This window comes from Python bivittatus, unplaced genomic scaffold, assembly GCF_059951505.1.
Source record: "Python bivittatus isolate LINGU-HERP-01145 unplaced genomic scaffold, Pbiv_v1 ctg000070_np1212, whole genome shotgun sequence".
NCBI classification, from domain to species: Eukaryota; Metazoa; Chordata; class Lepidosauria; order Squamata; family Pythonidae; genus Python; species Python bivittatus.
The window spans coordinates 55,815,198-55,837,740 of NW_028277034.1; the positions used below are offsets into that span (position 1 = coordinate 55,815,198).

Here is a 22,543-nt window from a genome sequence, read left to right on the forward strand (position 1 = left end):
GATGGCCATTTATTTATGTATACTTCCGTACGGTCATATGGTCGTTTTTATATCGCTCATGACCAACACTCCAGGCAGTTTGCAGTAAATTTAAAAGTGTGTACATTAAAGTAGCTTGACATGAACAAGAATGCAGATTACAACCACAAAAACCCGTAAGAGCTGAGGGTCATTCATAAGCCACAAATTCCGGAATAGGATGGTATTTGTTACCTCCTGGGAAGCTGATAGGTTGTGGGGGGTGAGGTGGGGGGAATCTGAGCTCTTCTACGTTCTTGGAGCATGCTGTTCCCTAGAGTGACAGCATCCACCCCCTTCACTTCACATATGGTGGGGGCCCTTAGCATCCTATCTCGGGCAGAATGCACAAGGAAGACTGACTCCATTTGAGAGATGGCCCTGTAAGTACATAGGAGTTGGGCATTTTGAGCCAACTGAAATTTCTGAGATGTCTTCAAAGGCAACCCCCTATAAAGCATATCCCTGAAGCCCCCAAATGGTGAAAATCCTCACAGCGTGTCCCACTCTAGTTCTCAGTGCAGAGACATTTGCATTTAATTCCTTACAGGGTTTTGGCTTTCTGTCTTCTGCAGAATCTCACACCAGGTGAAACAGTATGTAGCTCCCCCACATTCTGACACCATGTCAAGAGGATAGAACATGAGGAAGAAGTCTGGTGGTGGTCGCAAACTATGAGTAAGCCAAGCCAGGACTTGAGACTTGTGCTCACCCTGCCTGAGATCTTACCATGAAAAAAAGTTAATTATTCCCAGTTTATAGATGTGTTATACATATATACATATATATATACACATACATACATACATACTCTCCTCTGTATCTTACTGTTACAATTATTCCACAAATATCCAATAAAATAGGACTGGAGAATTGACTTACTCTATGAAGTGGTTGCTATAATCTTCTGCCTGGGGAGGTACCTGGCCCACATTCATTCTCTTTGGCTTTTGCTTCTCAACCACCTTGTTCATGAGGGACTCTGAAATGACTGCTTCTGATGTTAGCTTGCACCTAATGTTCTTGAGGAGACTATATGTCTTCATATAACTGAGTTTCCTTCTGGGAACTCCTGGTGGAGTGCTGTGAGTGTAATCCAAATGTTTTATCTGCATTTATCCCAAAGACATAGTCTGTGTAGCTGGAATTGGGCCTATTTAGCTTTTTGCCAAGAGGCTACCCCTTGAATTTTGGGAAAACCTTGATACTTCTCATGTAGTTGAGTCAAAGCCCATTCTCTCATCTTGTGGGGCATGAACAGGGCATGGCATTTCAGACTTAGCCATCTCTGTGTCCTCTCGAGCTTTCTGAATCCTTTCCTTCATAGAAAGTACATTGAACCAATAACTAAATTGGAGACATACATGCAGAATAACAGGGAATGACTGCCTCAAACTGGACACACCGTTTGCTTGGTGGTGGCTTCTCATTAAGCAACTGCATCAGTGAAATATTCAGGCAAGCGATAAGCATTCTTTCGGAACAAGAAAAAGCTGTTTTGGTGGTAGTTTTGAAATATCACCATTCTTATTTTTTACAGCAAAGCAATTTGAACTGTTACATTTTTCCCAAGTAGCATATCTGCTATGTTGATGTGAAATTAGTGAGTTTAAGAAAAACTGTAATCTTTACCATGTACATATAAAATCAAGTTTCTTGAAAAAGATGCAGGTTACTTCCATGTAACTCAGTGTAGAGCCAGTTTGTGTAAATATTTGTTCTAATTTCCATGCTGTTTTTTTTTTTTAAGTTAAACAATTTAAATAAAGAGTGTAAACAAAGAGATTAAAGACTGGAAAAAGAATAAAAGAGTAAAATATAAATAATGAAGTACAAATAAGTAAACAGGGGATCTAGAATGTCATGTAGATTATGGTTTTCCAGCATATTAATTACTTGTAATTTATAGAATATATTATATCACTTTAAAAAACTAGAAATTGCTATTAGGCTTTAAGCTGAGAATATGTTATTAAGAACAGTGGTCAACCCGGTACAAAATTGTAAGTTATAATTAGTGAATCAATACTGAGAAGCTATTCAAAGTGGAATATCCCATGAAGTTAAAATATGGACTCTATATATAGAAAAATCAAATTTTGGATGGTACAATGCCATGCATTAAATTATAGCCCAGGAATGGTTTCCAGTTAGAATTCAATTCTGCATCAGATTTACTTTTAAGGTAGGAAGTTATTCTGGACATCGAAGCCTATTTCATAACTTTGCATGATACCTTTGCAGCAGTTAATATATACAAAGCTAATTCAGTGTACTTTCTATGTACTCGTGGGTCCAGATATCCTTCTCTCCTGTTCAGAACACATGTACAACCACCTCAGTGCATATGACCGAACTTGACAATGCAGAAGGAGCATGGGTTCTGATCCCAAGATCTCTGTAATTTGAATGAAGTATAATATTTTATCAAGGATGTAATTGCAAAATAAATTGACTGAATATTAACAAACCAGCTATATCTGCCACTTAAGTCTCAATTACTCTTTTTTCTCAAGATATTGATATTACTCTGTTCTTTGAGATTGCCATGGCTACCGCTGCGTAACCCAACATTTGTTCACATTCAAAGGATTTCTCTTTCCTTTGATTTTGACATTTTTATTCTTCAGCTGGCTCTCATTTTGGGTGCTTTTGCTACAAGTGGGCACCTTGGATCCAGGAAGGAGATTTAACTTACCAGGAGGAGGAAGAGGAGGAGATGTGGCCGGGCATAACCTCACCACTCCTTTGCCCTGGTGGTAGGATCCCATTTGTCAGATGTGAGAAAAGTGGAGCAATATAGGCCCCATAGTCAGGTGGTTAAGCCATGTGGCTTAGAGAGAAGGGAACCATTTTGGGTTCCAAGCAAGAATCAGACTGGCTGAGGAGGTAGCCAAGCCTGTAATGATTCTCCCAGAGTTCTTGGTGATGTTTTGAAGACCTGATGATGTGCTGTAGAGGATGCCAGGTGTGGTTTGACCTCCACACTCTTAAGACCTTCGTGAAATACTTTTCCACATTTCATGGTAAGATTGAGACAAGCTAGAAAATACTCTTCTCTCTCTACTTCCCTGCCATCTAAGCCTGAGATGAAGTTGGGATGAGATCTCCAACCATCTCTCAGAACTAAACCTGTCTGTCTGCTTTAAGAACACAAAGGAACCAACCAGGTGAAGCACTAGAGCTGTGTGGAGTAGTTGTTTTCCTTCTCCTCCAACTGGAGATGTATTTAACAGCACAAGGCATGTTATAAAATAGACTTCAAAAACAGTTCTGTGTGGAGTCCTTGGGATTCTCTGAGCTTGGTTGTTTTCTTGCAAACGTTTCATTATCCGGCTAGGTAACAGCACTGAAGATGTTACATAGCCAGGTAACTGAAGATGTTACCTAGCTGGGTAATGAAACGTTTGCAAGAAAACAACCAAGCTCAGAAAACCCCAAGGACTCCACAGTTCAACCCTGAGCTACACATATTCTCTTCTACAGTTCTGTGTGCTCCATCAACAGGATGGTGAAATTTGAAGAATAAACAGCCATTGTTTTCCTCTCCAGATTTTCTTGATGAGAATCTTCTTTTCTCCTGCAACTGGAGATGTACTTAACAGCACAAGGCAGGTTATAAAGTCCTCATCAATAAATACACCTCAAAAACAGTTCTGTGTGCTCCATCAACAGGATGGAGAAATTTGAAGAATAAACAGCCATTGTTTTCCTCTCCAGATTTTCTTGATGAGAGGCTTCACAGAGATGTTTTTTTCCTGTATTAAATGCTAATCGGGGTTTATGCTGGATATAGGCTGAGAAATACCATGTTCTGCCTGGAGCCAAGTTGAGATATTTAATGAGGGTTTAGACAGAAAATGTCACTAGTATGAAATTGTCTTTAGGCATGTGTTTTGCAAAGATGATCATATGGTAGCTTAGCCTACCTACAGTTAAGTCTGTTATCCTTGGTTTATGCATTGAATCTAAAATGATAGACAACTGGTCAAATTTCAGGAGGGCACCAAAAGTTTATATTGATGTGATCCTCATCTTAACGGTATTCAAGAACTGTTCTCTGCTATTAATATTTACAAGTTGTGATGTCTTACTGATCCCCATTGTGTATCATGTCATTTACCCTCTGTCCCCAAATGATGTCTGGATAAGAGTAGTACCAATTTCCAGCAGCTGAATTAATCAACTCAAGAGACCCGTTCCTCAAATCCAGCACACATAATTTAGGTTATTGAAGCAGAGGAGGAACGTGTGTGGATAGCAGAATAAGTGAGAAGCTCTGAGAGCTGCATCTTAGGAAAAGACACATCCATTGGCAAACCAGGAGCATTGAAAGAACTTCCTTACAGAATATACTGGTGTAGGCTTTCCCAGCCAATATCTGTTGGGTAGTGTTGAGCTTCAGGGTTTAGTGCCCGTGGTCTAGACAATAAATTTTCTGACTTTTGCTGGCAACTCTGGCTGGCATCTTCAGAGGCAAGGTGGTCTGTTACGCTGACCACTGACCTGGTATTCTAATTGGTGCAGGTTGGTGAGGGCTGGTCTCTGACTGGCTCTTTGTTTCTTAAGCCAGTTTCTTTAGCTGAAACTAGCTCGGCTAAAGACCAATCAGAAGTCAGGTTGCCTGGCTGTAAAGACAGAAGCCCAGTCAGTCCCTGCTCAGTTGCCTGTCCTCTGCCTAGCAGACTACCTTGCCTCTGAAGATGCCAGCCACAGTTGCTGGTGAAACATCAGGAAATCTGTTGTCTAGACCACAGTCCCTAAACGCTGAAGCTCATCACTGCCCTTCCTTACAGAATCTGCAGGATGAAGCTGATGTTAATAACGGGATTCTTACCGTTCCCAGCAATAGGTAGCGTGTGTTTTGCACTGTATTTACTTCATACACACTATCTTTGATGCTAGTATTATAATTAGGGTTGAGGTGTTGTTAGTTAAGCAAAGAGGATATGAAGCTTCATATGATGCTATGAAGAGGATTTGCACTCTACCCAGATGTCATCACCTTCAGATTTTTGGCCTTTGTTCCCAATACTCTGCTACTGTTCAAATATTTTTCTGCCCAGATTTGATTTCAGGGAGGCATGATTGAGCATCCCACTCCTTGAACCCCCAAACCTTGGCTTGTGGTGTTTTTGATATGGCCTGCGTCTTGGAGACGGAGGAGTGTTGCAGCTGGCACGAGACACAGCGGGACTGACTTGGGCTGGATTCAGAGCTGTGAGAAGAGGAAACTCTCATGCATACCTTGAGAAACATTGGCTTAAAATAATGGAGGATTTGATCTCCTCCAAGTGAGCAAACAGTCTCTTCCAGCAAATGAATCTTGCATTGTTTCACCCTTTGTTTTGAACCCTCTCTGGAAAAGCTAACATTATAATAATAATTTTTTTAAAAACTGAAACTGAAAACTGATTAATTGAGTTCCAATGATTATGTGGATACATGCATGAAACAATATAGAAGGGCAGCTCCTCCCTCTTCTTTCCAGTTTAGCCTCCAGCTCTGGACTTTATAGGGTTTCCCATTCAGGTACTAGCCAGCCTTCTCCCTACTTAGCTTAGCTCAGCCATGATTGGCCAGTAGTTTCTCCTAAACTGGAACCTCCCCCCCTCCAGATGTGTTTGAACTGCAGTTCCCAGAGTCCCCACCTAGTCATCTTAGCCAAAGTGAGCTAGAAGAGGAATGGTTTTGATCCAGGTCAGTGTTTGGTGAAATGGATCCAAAGAGGATGTCAAAAGACCTCTGGCAAGGAATCCCTACTCAGATGTCTTCTGAAGTGGAAGGGAGATGTGGCTAAGCAACCTGAGAGTCTTTGACGCTGATCTAGTAAGAAGGAGTGAGTTGTTCATGAATTTGTACCCTTTCTCCCTCTTCAATGAGCACCGTAACAAAATGGCTTTCAGGTGCTGTATTTTGTTCCTGGAGGAATGGGAACAAGAAGCAAGGCTTGTTGACGGCTTGGAATGACACCAAAGGCAGAGAAAATAGCTCCTTTTATTACAAGACGTTTGGAAAGTGATAGGAAATGTGAAGGAGGAGGTACAGAATGATGCCTGAAATAAAACCACAGTGGCATCATAAAAGGTGCATCTGTCTGCATCTAATCCTTAATGCGTATTGTTGGCCCCTCTTCAAAAAGGTCCCTTTTAAAAAAAACAAACTCCTCGGGGACTGTTTGCTGCTGTTTGTCAGCTGTATTCCAAGGCTCACGATGACGGAAATAAATCAACTGCAGTAGGGTGAAGTGTGAGCCTCAGTGAAATCTTAAACCTTTGATTGTCCGTTTGCAGTACAGCAGTGTCTCTCAACCTTGGCAGCTTTCAGAGGTGTGGACTCCAGTTCCCAGAATTCCCCAGCCAGCCAGCCTGGCTGGGGAATTCTGGGAGTTGGAGTCCACACCTCTGAAAGCTGCCAAGGTTGAGAAACACCGCAGTAAAGTATATTCTTCTAGATTTTTGGCTTTCCTCAGCTAAAGACTTCAGATCAAACCTTTCCCCCCCAGTTGATCCAGTTGAAACCATTTAATATATCTTCATGTTCTTGAGATTTGGGAGGACTTGGGGCGAAAGGACGCCCAGGGAACCTCTTTTAAAAACGGGCTTCCCCATTTCTGATTTCCTCAAATGAAAAGAATTAGGTTTCGTATCCCTGAGAGAAGGGCTACGTTGTCCTTGAGGATCGAATAATGAAAATGCGAGAGTGCTGTTCCGCACGTCCTAAAGGGTTTTGGAAACTGACTCAGCTCTCCTGGGTCTCAGATACAGTGTGGTTTAAGAAACAAATCACTTTTGTGTGCTCAGCTGTGTGCCGCAACATCGCACCAGAGAGATAGCGGTGGGTGGCTTGGATGGTACCATCCCTAAGCCACTACACCCAGGGTGTCCCAACACATTTAATTTGCCAGTTGCAACCACACCATCTGCTTTCCCTCTCGCACCATACACAAATCTTTCAGCTTATATCCTTTTCAGGTCCCTAGATGAAATGGAAGAGATGGAATCCATCAATTTGTAGAATTATAATAGTTCCTTAAATAATTACATTGCACAGTTCTTTGGTCCTCAACTGATGGGAGCCATTATCATATTCTTCTATGTTCCTAATTTGCATTTGCATCAGACCTCCTTTAACATTAACACGCACAACCCGACCATCAGCTTGCTGGTCTCCATAAAGGTCATCTATTGTATTTTTCCTGTTTAGGGCCTGGTTCTGACAAAAATAATGGGTTTAATCCATGACTGATTAGGGTACATTTGTCTTGTGTTTTCACATGACACCAATTCCCAAAAGCTTTGCTCCCGATGTTTGTTGTAATTTGAAATGGGAAAATGCCTGTTGAGAAGCATTTGAATTTTAATTTCTTTGCCCCCATTTAAAAAAAAAAACCCATAAATGTGACTTACAAAGTTGGTTACAAACCTAATTAGCTAACGTTAATGCAATCACTGCCCCAGGGAACTGAAAACTTAATTTTAAGCTATGATGGAAATACTGCCACAGAATTATTTATCTGTTGCCTTGTGTGGTATCTGCGCATGGTAGCTGAGTGCTCTCGCCCCCTTTGTTTTTCGAAGGACACAGCATGTTTATTTTAAGTGTTTAAGTGTTTCTCCTCTTACTCTAAAAAAGCAACAACCCCCAAGTTAGGGCATCTTTTTCCAATGTTCGCCTCCATATCTAGATTAGGCGGCGTGGAGGGCCTCTACACAAACTAAGCAGGCTTGTGCTTGGATGGTCTTGGAAGAGTTCCTTCCTGTACCACCCGAGGCAAGTGGGATTGCAACTGGAAGCCATCGTGAATAAGCTCACATCTTCAACAAAGGTTGTTGATGAAGGTGGTGGTGGGAGTAATTTCTCCCCAAACTATAGAAATGGCAGAGTCCCCTGAAATTCTTTAAACCATAAACGCTTTGTTCAGGCTTGTATATTATGACGACTTTGCAAATGAAGTTCTGCGTACTGGTGGTTTGCTCTGAACTTTTCTCCCAGCTCTGGGTGTGTTCAGGTAGGTCCTCCACATATGCGCCTTGATCCATCCCTGATGAACTTACACCCGATGTGCGTCTACAAGCAATTGTGTTTCCCCTAAATTCCATTTACTGTAGTAGGTGTGCAGTTGGAAATCCAGCACCTGCAGCTGTGGGTTGAAAGAAAGGTGCAGTGCTACGGTGCGCTCATTTTCTTTACATGTCTGTTGAAGCCCAAAAACAAATCTCTTAATGCTGACATATTGCCTAGATGCACATATCATATTAAGCCAGGGTCTTTTTAAATATAGTTTGTGGAACAACATAGTGTCTTGCTGTTCACACATATCGTTAAGCCATGAGGGAGGCACAGATTGCAAACAGCAACAACTAGATAGAATCAGATCTTTATTTCGGTCATAGACCAGCATAAAATAACATCCGACAACTGAATTTGCGCATTACACTTAGCCAAAATCAAACAAACCTTATAACGGCTTAATGTGATACAAAAAGCCAGTCCATATGTTGATCGTGCCACTGAATAGCAGGCAACTGATCATGAGCATAAATGTATAATATTTTCCCCTGTATTTATTGGCAATTTTGCCTACTAAACATGTAATAAATGTGCATATACTAAGTTTATTTCTGACAACTGCGAACATTGCCATTAGTCTGGTTTTGCTGTCAAGAACCATTATACAATTATTTGGTTATCGCTTTTCAGTTTTTCTGTCAAGGTAGAAATTGGCCCCGCTGAGGCATTGCAATAAATCTTCGTGCATTCAACTCATAGCTTAAACCGTACTTTTCTGCTTTGAAATGTACCAGCAAATTGTAGGTTATCATTCTTTGTCTGCTTTATTTTGCTAACAGTCTTAGTGCAGAGTTTCTCAAACTTGGTCATTGTGCTTCCCCTAAAACACCCTTTCTTATGAATAGAATAAAATGATGGATAAAACTGTTGTGGGGTGAGTGGCTTTGACAGAGGACTAGGGCAACAGGCATAACCATCATTAGCACTGCTTTGCCCAGAGTCGGGACCCACAGCTTGAGAAATCCCACCTTAGCTTTCTTGTCTCCAGAGGTCGCTGTAACTGTTTGGGTGTGGCTCTAAACCATCTGTGTCTCTATGTGTGTATATATATAGCTGGTCTCAATACAAGTACCTTGGTGTCCCACAATCACATGGGAACCATGAGGAGGAGGCAAGGAAGACAGCAACATCCAAGTACCACTAAAGGATAAGACAGGTCCTGAAGAGCCAGCTCAATGGGGAGAACAAGATCCATGCCATCAACACGTACGCCCTGCCAGTCATCAGATACCCTGCTGGTATAGTGAGCTGGCCAAAGGAGGATATGGAAGCTACTGATGTGAAGACCTGGAAGCTTCTCACAATGTACGGAGGTTTCCACCCCAAGTCCAACACCCAGAGATTGTACACCAGCTGCAAAGAGGGCAGGCGGGGTCTGATGAGTGTCAGAGCCTCTCCTGGATGAAACCCAGAGCATCCAGGAGTACATCAGAAAGATGGCACCCAAAGATGAGCTGCTGAGAGAATGTCTGAGGCAGCAGCAGACATGGAAGGAAGTTCAAGTGGCGGAAGTACTATGGCAAGACAAGCCCCTGCATGGGATGTACCATCGACAGATAGCTGAGGTGGCTGACACTGGGAAATCCTATCAGTGGCTGGAAAGGGCTGGACTAAAAGACAGCACCGAGGCACTGATCATAGCAGCACAAGAACAGGCACTAAGCACCAGATCCACAGAAGCAGGGGTCTACCACACTAGACAGGACCCGGGGTGCAGGTTGTGCAAAGAGGCCTCAGAGACAGTCCAACACATAGTGGCAGGGTGTAAGATGCAGGCAGGAACAGCATACACTGAACGGCACAGCCAAGTAGCTGGCACTGTGTTCAGGAACATCTGCACAGCGTATGGGCTAGACCCTCCCAAGTCCAGAGGGAGATTCCACGGAAGGTCATGGAGAATAACAGGGCCAAGATCCTGTGGGACTTCCAGATCCGGACGGACAGGCAGGTACTGGCCAATCAACCCGACATCGTGGTCATAGACAAGGACCAGAAGACAGCAGTGGTGATAGATATAGCTGTGCCAAGTGACAGCAATGTCAGGAAGAAGGAGTATGAGAAGCTGGAGAAGGACCAGGGCCTGAAGGAGGAACTAGAGAGGTTGTGGAAAATAAAGGCCAAAGGGGTCCCAGTGGTGGTGGGAGCACTTGGGGCTGCGACTCCTCAGCTGGGAGCGGGGCTCCCACAGATCCCAGGAACAACATCAGAGCTCTCTGCCCAGAAGAGTGCAGGGCTAGGAACAGCCAAGATCCTGCGCAGGACTCTCAAACTCACAGGCCTCTGGTGGGGGACCCGGGATTGAGGAAGACACAGACCACCCATAGGAGTGAGGGGAATTTTATAGACACAGGCACACAAATACTCCTCATGGGAGATTTGGGGTAAGTGTGAAAGAATACAGCAGTTATATGATAGTACTTGGGGCAAAGATGAGACTTCTGACTTTGCAGTTTGGGAGTCAGTCGGTGTCTCAGGCAGAGAAAATAGCATTAATGATGGAAATGCTGTTCCAAAGTTCCTTTTTGGCACCTGCCACTACTGAGATGGTCAAAACAACTCATAAAAATCCCTTTATCCTTGTTTGTATTACATTTCTTCACAAAAGAAGATATATTGTCCAGTTTATTTTTTAAAGCCAAAGTTTACTGGCACTAATGGAAATCTTTTATGGTACTTGGGGGGGGGGGTACTTCCTTGAAAAATTGACCTCCCTAACTAAGTTCTGATGGTTGAAATGAGCAGAGAAGCTACCTTTTTATAAAAAATATTTCTGGAAGGAGTAGCTGTATGGATTGATGGTTGCATGAACATAACACCATAAGCGGATGAACCTCTAACTTGTCACATAATGGATCTATCATTTAAAATCTGTCTAGGGCTTGTGGACATTATAGGAGGAGAGCCTTGTTAGTCTATACTAGCAAAAAATCAGGAAGAGTCTGATAGCACCTTTTCTGCCCCCCCCCCAATTTAAATTGTGTTAGTTGGAAAAGATGCTTCCAGTCTCTGATCCCATATGCGTGACATAAAAGGAATGGAAAATTAAAAAATGACACAATTTTCAGATCGCTGGCTCAGCCAGTGCTACTAAATCCTAGAAGGGAAGTGTACCGTTTTGGAGGCGGGGTCGGGGGGAAGACATGTGGTTCACAGAGTGAAAGTTATGAGTCAGCTGCTTCCTCTCTGCTCTGCTGCTATCTGGTAGCACAAACTCCAGTCTGAAAAGGGATTCCATTAAGGCTTAGCCCTCAACTCACGTCTTGTGTTTTCTTTGACATGCTAATGCCCTTGTACGGCGCGTGTCCAAACTCTACTGAGTAGGTGCCCCAACACATTCTTCCAGCAGTAGTCTGTGGTGCACACAACAGCTGTCTTATCTTGACAGTCACCGTGCAGCCACCCTCTTCCCTTGCTTTTGGGAGGTGGCCTATGGGTGTGAAAAGACGCACAACTTTTTCTAAGTGGAGCTGAAGACACAGAGTGAATTAAATAACCATCTAGAAATGGTGAAGTTGTGCAATTGCCCTTTTGGTCTCCTGCTGCTTTCTCTCCACTAATTTTATAATTGGTTGGCTGTTAACTCAGTTAACTCAGTTTGTGCCAGTGTCTTCTACATCACAGTTTGGTTGTGGGTCAGGCTGCACTGAATTCTCAGTGCTAGACAAAATACTGTAAGTAGATAAGTCTTCTGTACACACAGCATAATGGGAATTCCAGTCGTTAAAAATCTGGCCAAGAAGAACAACACAGGAAGCTCCCTGAAACCTCAGGAGGTGCAAAGATTGTACCAGAACCTTAGAACGTGGGCTTTAGTTTTCTCAATCCTGCAGCTGGATTGACAGTTCCCATGCAGTCTTAAGTGATTAACATTACTCCCCTGTTCATAATGTTACACATGCACTCATTCACCCCACTCATGCAGCCTATCACCCTCTGGATCAGTGTTTCTCAACCTTGGCAACTTTAAGATGTGCGGACTTCAACTCCCAGAATCCCCCAGCCAGCCATGCTGGCTGGGGGATTCTGGGAGTTGAAGTCCGCACATCTTAAAGTTGCCAAGGTTGAGAAACACTGCTCTGGATGAATCAGGGAATCAGAAAGAGCCATTTAGGTCCTTCAACTGTTTGTTCATTGCATGAATCCAAATAAAATCATCAGCTTATCTAGCCACCTCTTGGATACAAAAGTTTTGTTTTAGTATTCAGGCCCAGCATTTGCTTTCCTTACTCTTCTTCTGAAGAGTAAACATTTCCAGTTCCCTCCATCTCATTTTGTAGAACTTAATTTCTAGTCCCTAGTCGTCCTCATGACTCTTCTCTGCACATGTTCTGGTTTGGGCATAGCTTTAAAAAATGTGGACAGAATACTCAAGGTAGGATCTGATCAGCACAGCATAAAACAGTTCTGTTATTTCTCGAGTTGGAAAATTTACATCTGTTGGTGCAATCTAAAATTGCATTTGCTTGTTTTGCAGCCACAACACACTTCAAACTCATGTTCAGTTTGCAATCAATTATTATTCCAAGTTCTTTCTGACAAGCTCTATTGCCAAGCCAGGTATTTTCCCATCCTATACCTGTGCATTTTGCCTTTGTGCCTGTTCAGTCGCATTGATGTTATTTTGAGTCCATTTCTTCAACCCATGAAACCCAAAAGGATTAAAAATAGTCCTTACAGACTCTCTTCTGAGAATAATGCTTTATTAATGACTTAGGTGAAGAAGTAGAAGGAATGCATTAAAAGCAAGGGAAAAAATGGTGAGTTACAGAAGACCAAAATGCAATTCAAAATTATCTTTGTGGGCTTCTTAAGCTCTGAGAACAATGGTAGAACTTAAGGGATTCAGTCTTATTGTTGATGGTACCTAACACTTCTCTGTTCTTCAAATGATGCCAAAAAGGCTGGGAAATGTAAGACTCTGGAAGAAGAAGGGGCTGGATCCTGCTCAGTCCAGACAAGATTGAGCTTCTATAGTCAATAAAGCACTTTTGAAATGATAGCACCACCTTAAAAGCATGTTCAAAAAGGAGATTTAGACACTTATTCCATGTTTGCTCACTTTTCATGTAACTTTTGTTGCTCAAGCTTGTAGAATATACAAGTAAAATATGGTTGCAGTTTCCTATCAACCTAAATTATTCTAGTTGCTTCTGGCTAGCCAGCTGAGGTGGAAGGAAGATAGCTGACAGTAGTCTCCTTGTTCTCCTCTGTGAGAGCGAGCAAGCAAGCAAGCAAGCAAGCATTCATTCATTCATTCATTCATTCATTCATTCATTCATTCATTCATAAGACTCATATGGCTACCCAAGTGACATGTTCTCAACTCTGGATGGCAAACATCAAAAGAAAACCCAAATTACAATTAAGATGAACAATATCAACAAAAACAAAGCAGGTGAAATACACAATATTAGTATAGACAGTGATCAATACTTGATCAGCAGCCTATAGCATAGCAAGTGCAAGCCTACTTTGGATGGAGGTGTTCCTTCTGAAGGATCAAATATCCAAGTTTTCTTGGATCTGTCTCTGTTCCTGTGGACACTACCTTTGTCCAGCTGCATCCTTTGCTGACCATAGAATACACAACCGCAGTTGTCTGTGCCTAGTCTCACTATATCCAAATTACTGCAGAGGGCTCTATGTGGACTTTATAGGTGATGTAACTCCAGTTTTGAAAGAGCTTCAATGACTTCTTCTTTCGAAGCCATGATCAAGACCCTGTCCTTCCGTATGATGTTACCCAGAGCCTGTGCTTGTCATCTGAGGGAGTCCCATCCCCTAAGGCCAAGAGGGTAATGAGGAATTAAGTCCAGCTCTCTTGTGTAACAAAGTCCTGGTTGTGGAAATACTATCCCAGGGAGATCCGCTTTTCTTTGATTTTAGATGACTCCCCCTCCCCCAATTATTGCCATAGAGAGAGAGTGATACTGTTGTTTTACTGTATGTCATCTCAAATAGTCACTGAATTAAGAAATAATTGGGGGGGGGGACATGTTAAAAGTAATCCACTAAATAAAAACTTGATTTTCAAGTGAGACTAGACTGATTAGCTGCTTCACACAGATCTTACCTTCTTCCTAATTGTGTGGTTGTTTACAGCCTTATTTGCAGTCTCCTTGTAGTAGATCCTCACATTGTGTCCCGATGTTATGAATGGATCATTGCCATTCCTCCTGAGCATGACTCAGCCAGCTTCAAACATTGTGTTTGTCAGGCTTGTATTGTCTTATAATTTGAAGGGTGAGAAAGCTGTATAGATGTGTCCAAGTAACCTCATGGGTGGGTGCATTGATTGTGTGAATATTCAACTCCTTGCAGAGTTAATGAGTTCTGCTTGATTCTTATTTCAGGCATATTTATCAGGACAGCTTGCTCTGCCTTTTTTTTTACAGCCATTAGACAAAGCGTTTTATGGTAGCTGAAGGGCACAATTACTAAGCAGCAACCCAGCAATCTGCTTTGTGCTTTCTTCAGTTTGCAATCTGCTGAACATCTTTTAAAGGAGGAGGCTAAAATAGGAGGTCTGGTGCATAGGTTTGGGTCCTCAAGTCACTTCCTGAATGTCAGGCTCTTGGTGGAACATGGATTAAGGATCTGGTGGACAAAGCACTTGCCTCTTCTTACTGGTACTAGGTGTAGAGGTTCTTGGTGAGAACTTCAGATGGATGTTCTACCCTGAACCATAGTGGAATGACTTGCTCTTGATTCAAAATCAGGAGTGCTCTTATCAGTCATTTAGAGCAAAGGACAACAATGTGCTTAGACTCTGGACCAGTCTTCTCAACCTGATGGCTAACTCCAACCCTAATCCCATAACTCCTCTATCCATGAGCATCCATGGGGGTGGGGAGACATGGGAGGCAAGTGACAACATCATATGCATTATAATGTCATTGTGCAAATTGGGTGAATTATGTAACTTGTGTCAGTTGCACAGCAAAAGGAATAATCTGTATCATTTGCACAATGACATCATCAGACAAAGTGTCATTGGGGCTTGTCCCACCTGTGCCTCTGTCACATATATGGATCTTTAAGCATGGCTTCCTGTGTACTCCAAAACCATGCACTTTATTGTTTAGGGCTTACTTAAAGATTAGTCATAATTTCATGAACCAGGAATCCATTTCTTGAGAAGAATGTTGGGAGTACTCAGAAGTGTTAACTGTTAAGTGTTAACTAGTTCTAACTGTAGATGTCTTCAAAAACATTAGCCTGGGACCTCTGGCCACAAGGAGGGATAGGAGAAAGGCAGACAAAGAAAAATAATAGGAGTTCCCTGGCAGAGAGAAACCCCATATATAGGAGCGGGGAGCTCAAGAGGAACTGGGGGATTTACACATTTGGGTGATCAATTAATAGAAACTTGAGATAAGGAAACTACTTTCTCAGGCATTGTTGTTGTTGTTGTTTAGTCGTTAAGTCGTGTCCGACTCTTCATGAACCCATGAACCATATTGCGCCAGGCCTTCCTGTCCTTCACTGCCTCCCTGAGTTTGCTCAGTTTCATGCTCATTGCTTCAGTGATGCTATCTAACCATCTCATCCTCTGCCGTCCTCTTCTCCTTTTGCCTTCAATCTTTCCCAGCATCAGGGTCTTCTCCAAAGAGATCTCTCTTCGCATTAGGTGGCCAAAATATCTGAGCTTGAGCTTCATTATCGATCCTTCCAATGAGCAATCAGGGTTGATTTCCTTTAAGATTGACTGGTTTGACCTCCTAGCAGTCCAGGGGACTCTCAAGAGTCTTCTCCAGCACCACAGTTCAAAGGCATCCATTCTTCGGCGCTCCGCCTTCTTTATGGTCCAGCTCTCACAGCCATACATTACTACTGGAAAAACCATAGCTTTGACTATGCGGATCTTTGTCGGCAAGGTGACGTCTCTGCTTTTTAATATGCTATCTAGGCTTGCCATAGCTTTCCTCCCAAGGAGCAAGCGTCTTTTAATTTCATGGCTGCAGTCTCCGTCTGCGGTGATCTTGGAGCCCAAATAAATGAAGTCTGTTACAGCTTCCATTTCTACCCCTTCTATTTGCCAGGAATTGATGGGTCCAGATGCCATGATCTTAGTTTTTTTAATGTTGAGTTTCAAGCCAGCTTTTGCACTCTCCTCTTTCACCCTCATCAAGAGGCTCTTTAGTTCTTCTTCACTTTCTGCCATTAGGGTGGTATCGTCCGCATATCTGAGGTTGTTGATGATTCTCCCTGCAATCTTAATTCCGGCTTGTGATTCTTCCAGCCTGGCATTTCTCATGATGTACTCTGCATATAGGTTAAATAAGCAGGGTGACAGTATACAGCCTTGTCGTACACCTTTCCCTATTTTGAACCAATCGGTTGTTCCATGACCGGTTCTAACTGTTGCTTCTTGGCCCGCATACAAATTTCTCAGGAGACAGGTAAGGTGGTCTGGTATTCCCATCTCTTTAAGAATTTGCCACAGTTTGTTGTGATCCACACAATCAAAGGCTTTTGCATAGTCAATGAAGCAGAAGTAGATATTTTTCTGGAACTCAGGCATGGAGAACACCTTTGCGAAGAAGAGGGCTGGTACTAAGAGCAGAGGGACAAGCAAATGGACAATAAGATCCAGTGAAAAAAAGGAAAGGAGGAATATTGCAAATGTAGGGAAGCCAAGGGAATTGAATTAGCTTTAGTTTGGGTTGCGGGGGGGGGGGGCTGGAGTAGTTAAATGGTGTCAGTCAAAAGACTGGGACACTGGCGGATGATAAACTGGAGAGGAATAGGTTGGTTGGAAGTGAGAACAGAATTGGAAGGAAGAAATGGACACAGTTCTGGCCTCATTGCAAAATATTTTAGGAATGTTGGAACTGTGTGGGGTAGGAAGAATATGAATAGTATGGATAGGGTTGGTAATTTTAGACAGAAGAGAGGCAACTGAAGAAGTAAAGGGGCCTTTGGGGAAGGTAGCAAGAAAAGTGAGGAGAGTTGGGGGGGAAGAGGTCAAGCAAGTTGCACAGTTCAGGGTTCTTCTGGGGATGCATTTCCATTTTCTTGTACCAAGTAGAAAAGAGATACCTCTGACCATACAACCCAAAGAAAACCACCTGGTTCCTAGTTCTCAGCCTCCAAAAGAAGGGCCATTCCTCCTTGTTTGGTGTTTGGAATGACCTTTTCAAAAAGTGGAGAAGAAAAACACCCAAGGGAGTTTCCTGGAGCCCAGGCAGTCTTGATAAAAGTAGATGAAAGAGAGACGAACATCTTTCTCTTTTTCCTGAAAAGAGGGGGAAGAAGTTGTGGGCCTAGAAAACTGAAGGACATGCCCAGGAGAAGATAGGAAGTAGAAAAGCTTGTGACATGTGTCATGGTGTGTAGAGTTTAGGTTCAGCCTACCTAGGTGCATAGACACCCATCATGATTCCTTTTCAGGCTGAGTGACATTGTGCAGAAAAGGAGTAGAGGCCCCAGAGCACCTGCCTGGTGGGATTTGAGCAACAGTAAGTTGGCTTGGAAGGAACCCTCTAGGTTAGCGCTCCTAACTTACATAGAATAGCCTGAGCAGGCTTGGGTTGGAGTTGGGCGGCTGTAACAATTTGAATAAATAAATGTATAAATAAAAGTAGGTGTGGGTGCCTCTCTGGCATACTGGCCCGAATGGGGAATTCGCGGGGAATGCTGCATGTGGTAGTGGTCCAACTAAGGTTGGTGACCTAGCTAGCCCTTCCCTATATTACTAAAAGGTGTTATGTGAAATGGTGCAGGTAAGCAATGAGGAGGAGGAGTGGAGGGTCCTGTGGGGTTTTCTTGAGCAGGACAGGCTTTTTAAGCCTGGCGACTGCAGGAACGTCTCCAGCAACAGGGGTCAAAACCGGGTAATACCGATTTAGACAAAACTCTGATCTGCCTTGTATCACCAGGACTGCGGAACGCGTGCTGTTTTCTTTCTTCTGGGCTTATGTGGGAAGCCACCATTTAAGATGCTTTTGGAGGTGTTATCTGCTGAACCACTGTATGTATGGCTTATGTCTGGGCAATTTTAAGGTTTTGCAGGCATTATTTTATTAGGGTATTGGAAATTGGGGATTTACAGGCAGTAGCATATCAGCCAGATGAGTGACTGATAGCAACCTTTGTATGCTGCCAGTTCTGTAGATTACGCATGGCTCACTGCCATAAAGACGTAACAAAGAATCCATGATTACATTGCACAGCACTCAAGTGGGGCTGTTTTCAACAAAAACCCTACGGAAAAGCAGTTTTCACAGCCTTCCTGGATATTAACAGGATAGAGGCCATCCTGTCAGCCCTGTGAGGTTGACCAGATCAGGAAGACTAGAACTCTACTTTTGAGATAGACAATAGTAACAGAATCTTGCAAGTTGGGGGCAGCCAGCCTGAGCCTCTTCCTAATACTGCCTCCTGTCCCAGAACTCTAGGAATGCTTCTGCCCTTGTTGTTTCTGTAACAGCTTCTGAATCTTCCTTTCAAGGCCATTTCCATGGCTCTCGATAATCCTAACCTCAGCAGGCAAGCTTTTCCAGAGTGAGGGGGCTGCAACTGAGAAGGACACCCACCTCCCACCTCCCTTGTCACTAGCAGGCTGGAAACCTGCAGTGCTCCCTTTGGGCTAGCATGGATTGGGTGGCAAATTCCACTGGAGAAGATGGAAGGAAGCAAGGATCCAAATCATTAACGGCTTTGTAGGTGAGAACCGGCACCTCGAATTGGGCCCACAAGCTTGCTGGCGAACAGTGCAGTTCCCACACTTCAAAGCCAGTTTCTGCTGATCCTCCAGGAGACAGCTGCAATCTGTAGCTCTGGGGGCATCTCCAAGGTCAGCCGCATGTAAAGTGAATTTCCATGGGCTAACCAGATGGTCAAAACATGAGTCTATATCATCAGAACCTTGTGGTCTAGGAAACACTGCAGCTGATGGACCAGCCAAAACTGGCTGAATCCAGGAGAGCTCTCCGGTTGCATGCCGTTCTCCTTCAAGAGAAATGCAACCCTGCCAGAATCCATTGATAGAACTTCCTTGCTGAAGGCCTCCACACAGGAAGTAGCTCCAGCTTGCTTGTAGGTTCCAGATGCCAAATCAAGATTACCACCACATCTGTTAAGCCCTTGGGGGAGATCTACAACTAGGTATCATACACCCCCCAAAGTAGCAGAAGATTCCACTTGGGTAATTTCTTTTGGCCCAGGTGACTTCTTTGTAGAACTACAGTATGGGCTGAAGGTAAGGACAGATTTTTGCAATTAAAAATTCCCAGGAGCTCCCAGAACTATATCCTTCAGCATAATGATTTCTTCAGTGTAATAACTCGCAAGTAAGTTCTGAATTTGCCATTTAGTGGCAACAGACCGGTGTTGTATCCAGCCCAGTATAATACCTCTACATGCTGCTTTTCAGGTTCTGATCTTTTTCTGGCCCTTGGAACATTAGTTATTTATGGTGGCCATTAATCTCCAACATACTGTAATGCACATGCATCTCATGGGTTCGGAAGCCTGCTGACCTTACGCGAGTCAACGCTTTCTCTGCCCCTCTGTCCTGCTGCTCTTTCATTATAGCTAGTCTGGATGGTGCATCAGTCCTGAACTGGGAGGGAAAATGAAGTTTGTTGACCTCCCAACCATTTATAGAGGGATGAAAATGAAACCAAAGAAACAAGAAGAGAGATTCGTTTACCTGAATTTTTTATTCATATCTTGCTTCTTGTTCCTTTGACTGTCCCCAGAAGCAGCAATTTACAGTAGTTATAAAACTGCACCACTTGAAAATTAAAGCTGCAAAGGAAACAGGAATTAGAGAGAATAAGGATGAAGTTGAACTGGAGCAAAAGAAAACTCCTGGGGTTGGGGTTTTTTTTGTTTTTGTTTTTTTGATGTTTCAGATGAAAAAGAAGCAGAACAAAGCATCAATGTTGTCAGCTTGTGTCTTTTATCTCTTTAGCAGATTTTTCTCATGTAGGGCAGAGGCTGTACTTTGGGTTAGGTTATGAATCAGTAATGTTTTTCTAGAGCAGTGTTTCTCAATCTCAGCAACTTTAAGATGTGTAGACTTCAAGTCCCAGAATTCCCCAGGCAGCATGCTGCTTGGGGAATTCTGGGACTTGAAGTTTACACATCTTAAAGTTGCTGAGATCGAGAAACACTGCTCTAGAAGCAGGCATGCTGTCTTTTAAATCATCATCATCATCTTCATCTCCCCTATCAAAGTCAGTTGTGAGACCTCATAGACAGATGCTCGCTCATCAAAATCAAAATAAATGCGCAGACGTATTTTAGTTGTGCCTTGATCTGAGGAACTGTCTAGTAAGACCTGCTATCTGTTCCAAGGTACACCACCCCACCACCTCAATCTCCTTATAAAGTTAGGATCACTTGCAGACTTGCTTCTCTTGATGAAAAGTTGAACTCCATGGGGTAGGAATAACAGCCCTGGTCTCATCTGCAAACCCGCATTTCCTGGAATGAGATGGGTGACTGAGAACCCTGATTTTGTCTGGGCTATACAAACCTTGCTAAGCTTGGGTGAGTCTCTTTTCCTGCTCTTAGATGCACAGATTGCCCAAATAGCTGAAGTCATGGCATTCACCCCACCTTCATCCTACAATAGTAACTGTGATCAGAACCATATTCATGCCCAAAAGATGAGATGCTTGGAGAATAAGGTTGAAAAATGGAGGCTGGCCCTAATGAGTAGAAGAAAGAGATTACTGGTGAAGTAATTTATCCTGACAAGATGCCGTCTGGCAATGCATGTTGGATAGATATGTTTCTTTGGGAGTATCACAGACTTATGGTATTAGCACATAATCCCCATCTGGTATGGCATGCACTGGGTTTCCCTCTTACCAGTTCAAAGGTTGAGGACTTGTCTGCCCAAGACAGTGGCTCTTCTCATGCAAAAATTCAGCCCCTTTATAAGATCACGCAGTGATGCTTGTTTCTGTCTGCTAGCGTGGGTTACCCATGGCGGCTTGTGGGAGGACCACAGATGCCTTCCCCGCCACCCCAGAGTTTCAGCCCTCCAGAATTCCCCTCCTGCAACATGCAGATATGCAGCCCCCCCCCCCCAGCCTTTCATTGACTGAGGCTAGCGGCTTCGTAGTTGTGATTCTTTTCTATTTTTGTAACTTCTAAAGACATTTTTTTTTTGCATCAGTTAGCCTACTTTTCTTTCTTGCTAATAGATAAATAAAATGTTATTAGTGTAATGCAGAAAGAGAAGGTTTAAAGATTACTGTTGAGAAAAACCTTAAACAGACACCTACTGCTAATAAAATGAATCTGAAGACCTGTCATCTTCTAGCGTCCTACACATACGCTGTGCGTTCTCTTTTTAAAAAATGCAGTCCTACGAAGAAAGACTCTTCTGCTTTACCTCCAAATTATTATTTAGATCTACATTATCAGATAAATAGATCTGTGAGTAAGTAATTTGACATTGGATCCTGCCGATGGACCCTCCAGTTTAGGAATCAGGAGATAATCATCCACCTTGGGTTGCAAATAGCTGCTGTGCAGATTTTGATGAGTGTCAGGTACCTATTTGAATTCCCTCTAAACGCTAGTCTTGAAATTTGGGATATTTTCATTCTGGGCACAGAGGTTGTCCTCGGCTCCTGTTTTCTCTTGTTCACATACAATTTCCTGAATGTCTCTGACCCCTGAATATGTTGGGCCGCTGTATTAACATCCTTGCATTTATTCACCAGCAATTGCTCCGGGAGATGCAGCAGATGGCCAGCCGCCCCTTCGCTTCCATCAACGTTGCCTTAGAAACGGACGAAGAGCCACCTGATCTCATCGGAGGGAGCATTAAGGTGAGGGGTTGACCCATCGGAGGGCCGTTTCGGTAGTTAATATTTATAGACACTACGTTGCTTGACTGGATGTGAGGATGGGCAGCGTGGAGAGCAGCATTAGAAGTCCAGCCACAAAGAAGTCATCAACCTGTCAACTCCAGCAGGCCTGGTTTCTGATCTGATTTCCTCTCTCCAGGCTGCCCATTTGTATCTTTCAGGTTATGTTGTTCAATTAAAAAATTCCAGTTCTTCTTTTTAAGAAGATATATTTAATACCTTGTAGTCAAGGAGGACACAGTTTAATATAGCAGTACGGTTCATTAGAAAGAGCTGTAGATGCAGCTCTTCTATGTCAAGTCTTGGGGGACGGGGAGGGGAAGAAAGAGAAATCAGCTAAGTAATTTAGGCTATAGATGACTGGAGGAAAAGGTGATGCCTAGATGTGGGTGAAATCAGAACTCGTAACACAAGTCTGGTAAGAAGGGTAAAGGATCCTGGAGAAGCATCAGGGGAGGAAAGCGATCCCATTCTAGCCATGAGAAGGTAAGTGGCTTTCAGGTAGGTTGGTATCTGGCCTTTGAAGAAAAGAAGCAACTATGAGTGCTGAGCTGGGGAAAGGAAAGTGTCCATACAATTTTCCTGGTTTTCACTCTTCTGGTTGGATCTTCCATATC

General features: G+C 43.1%; 1 protein-coding gene across 3 annotated transcripts in view; it reads left to right on the top strand.

Annotated features, from left to right (window-relative positions):
• ATRN (attractin) overlaps positions 1 to 22,543 on the top strand; it is a 172,606-nt gene that overhangs the window by 137,721 nt on the left and 12,342 nt on the right. Inside the window, exon 27 of one of the 3 annotated variants that reach the window (XM_088133214.1) lies at positions 21,780 to 21,887. In XM_088133214.1, the coding sequence (XP_087989340.1) occupies positions 21,780 to 21,887 (108 nt within the window). Of the gene's footprint in view, positions 1 to 568; positions 2,492 to 21,779; positions 21,888 to 22,543 lie in introns of those variants that run through there. The other 2 variants (XM_088133216.1, XM_088133215.1) reach the window with 2 other exon arrangements.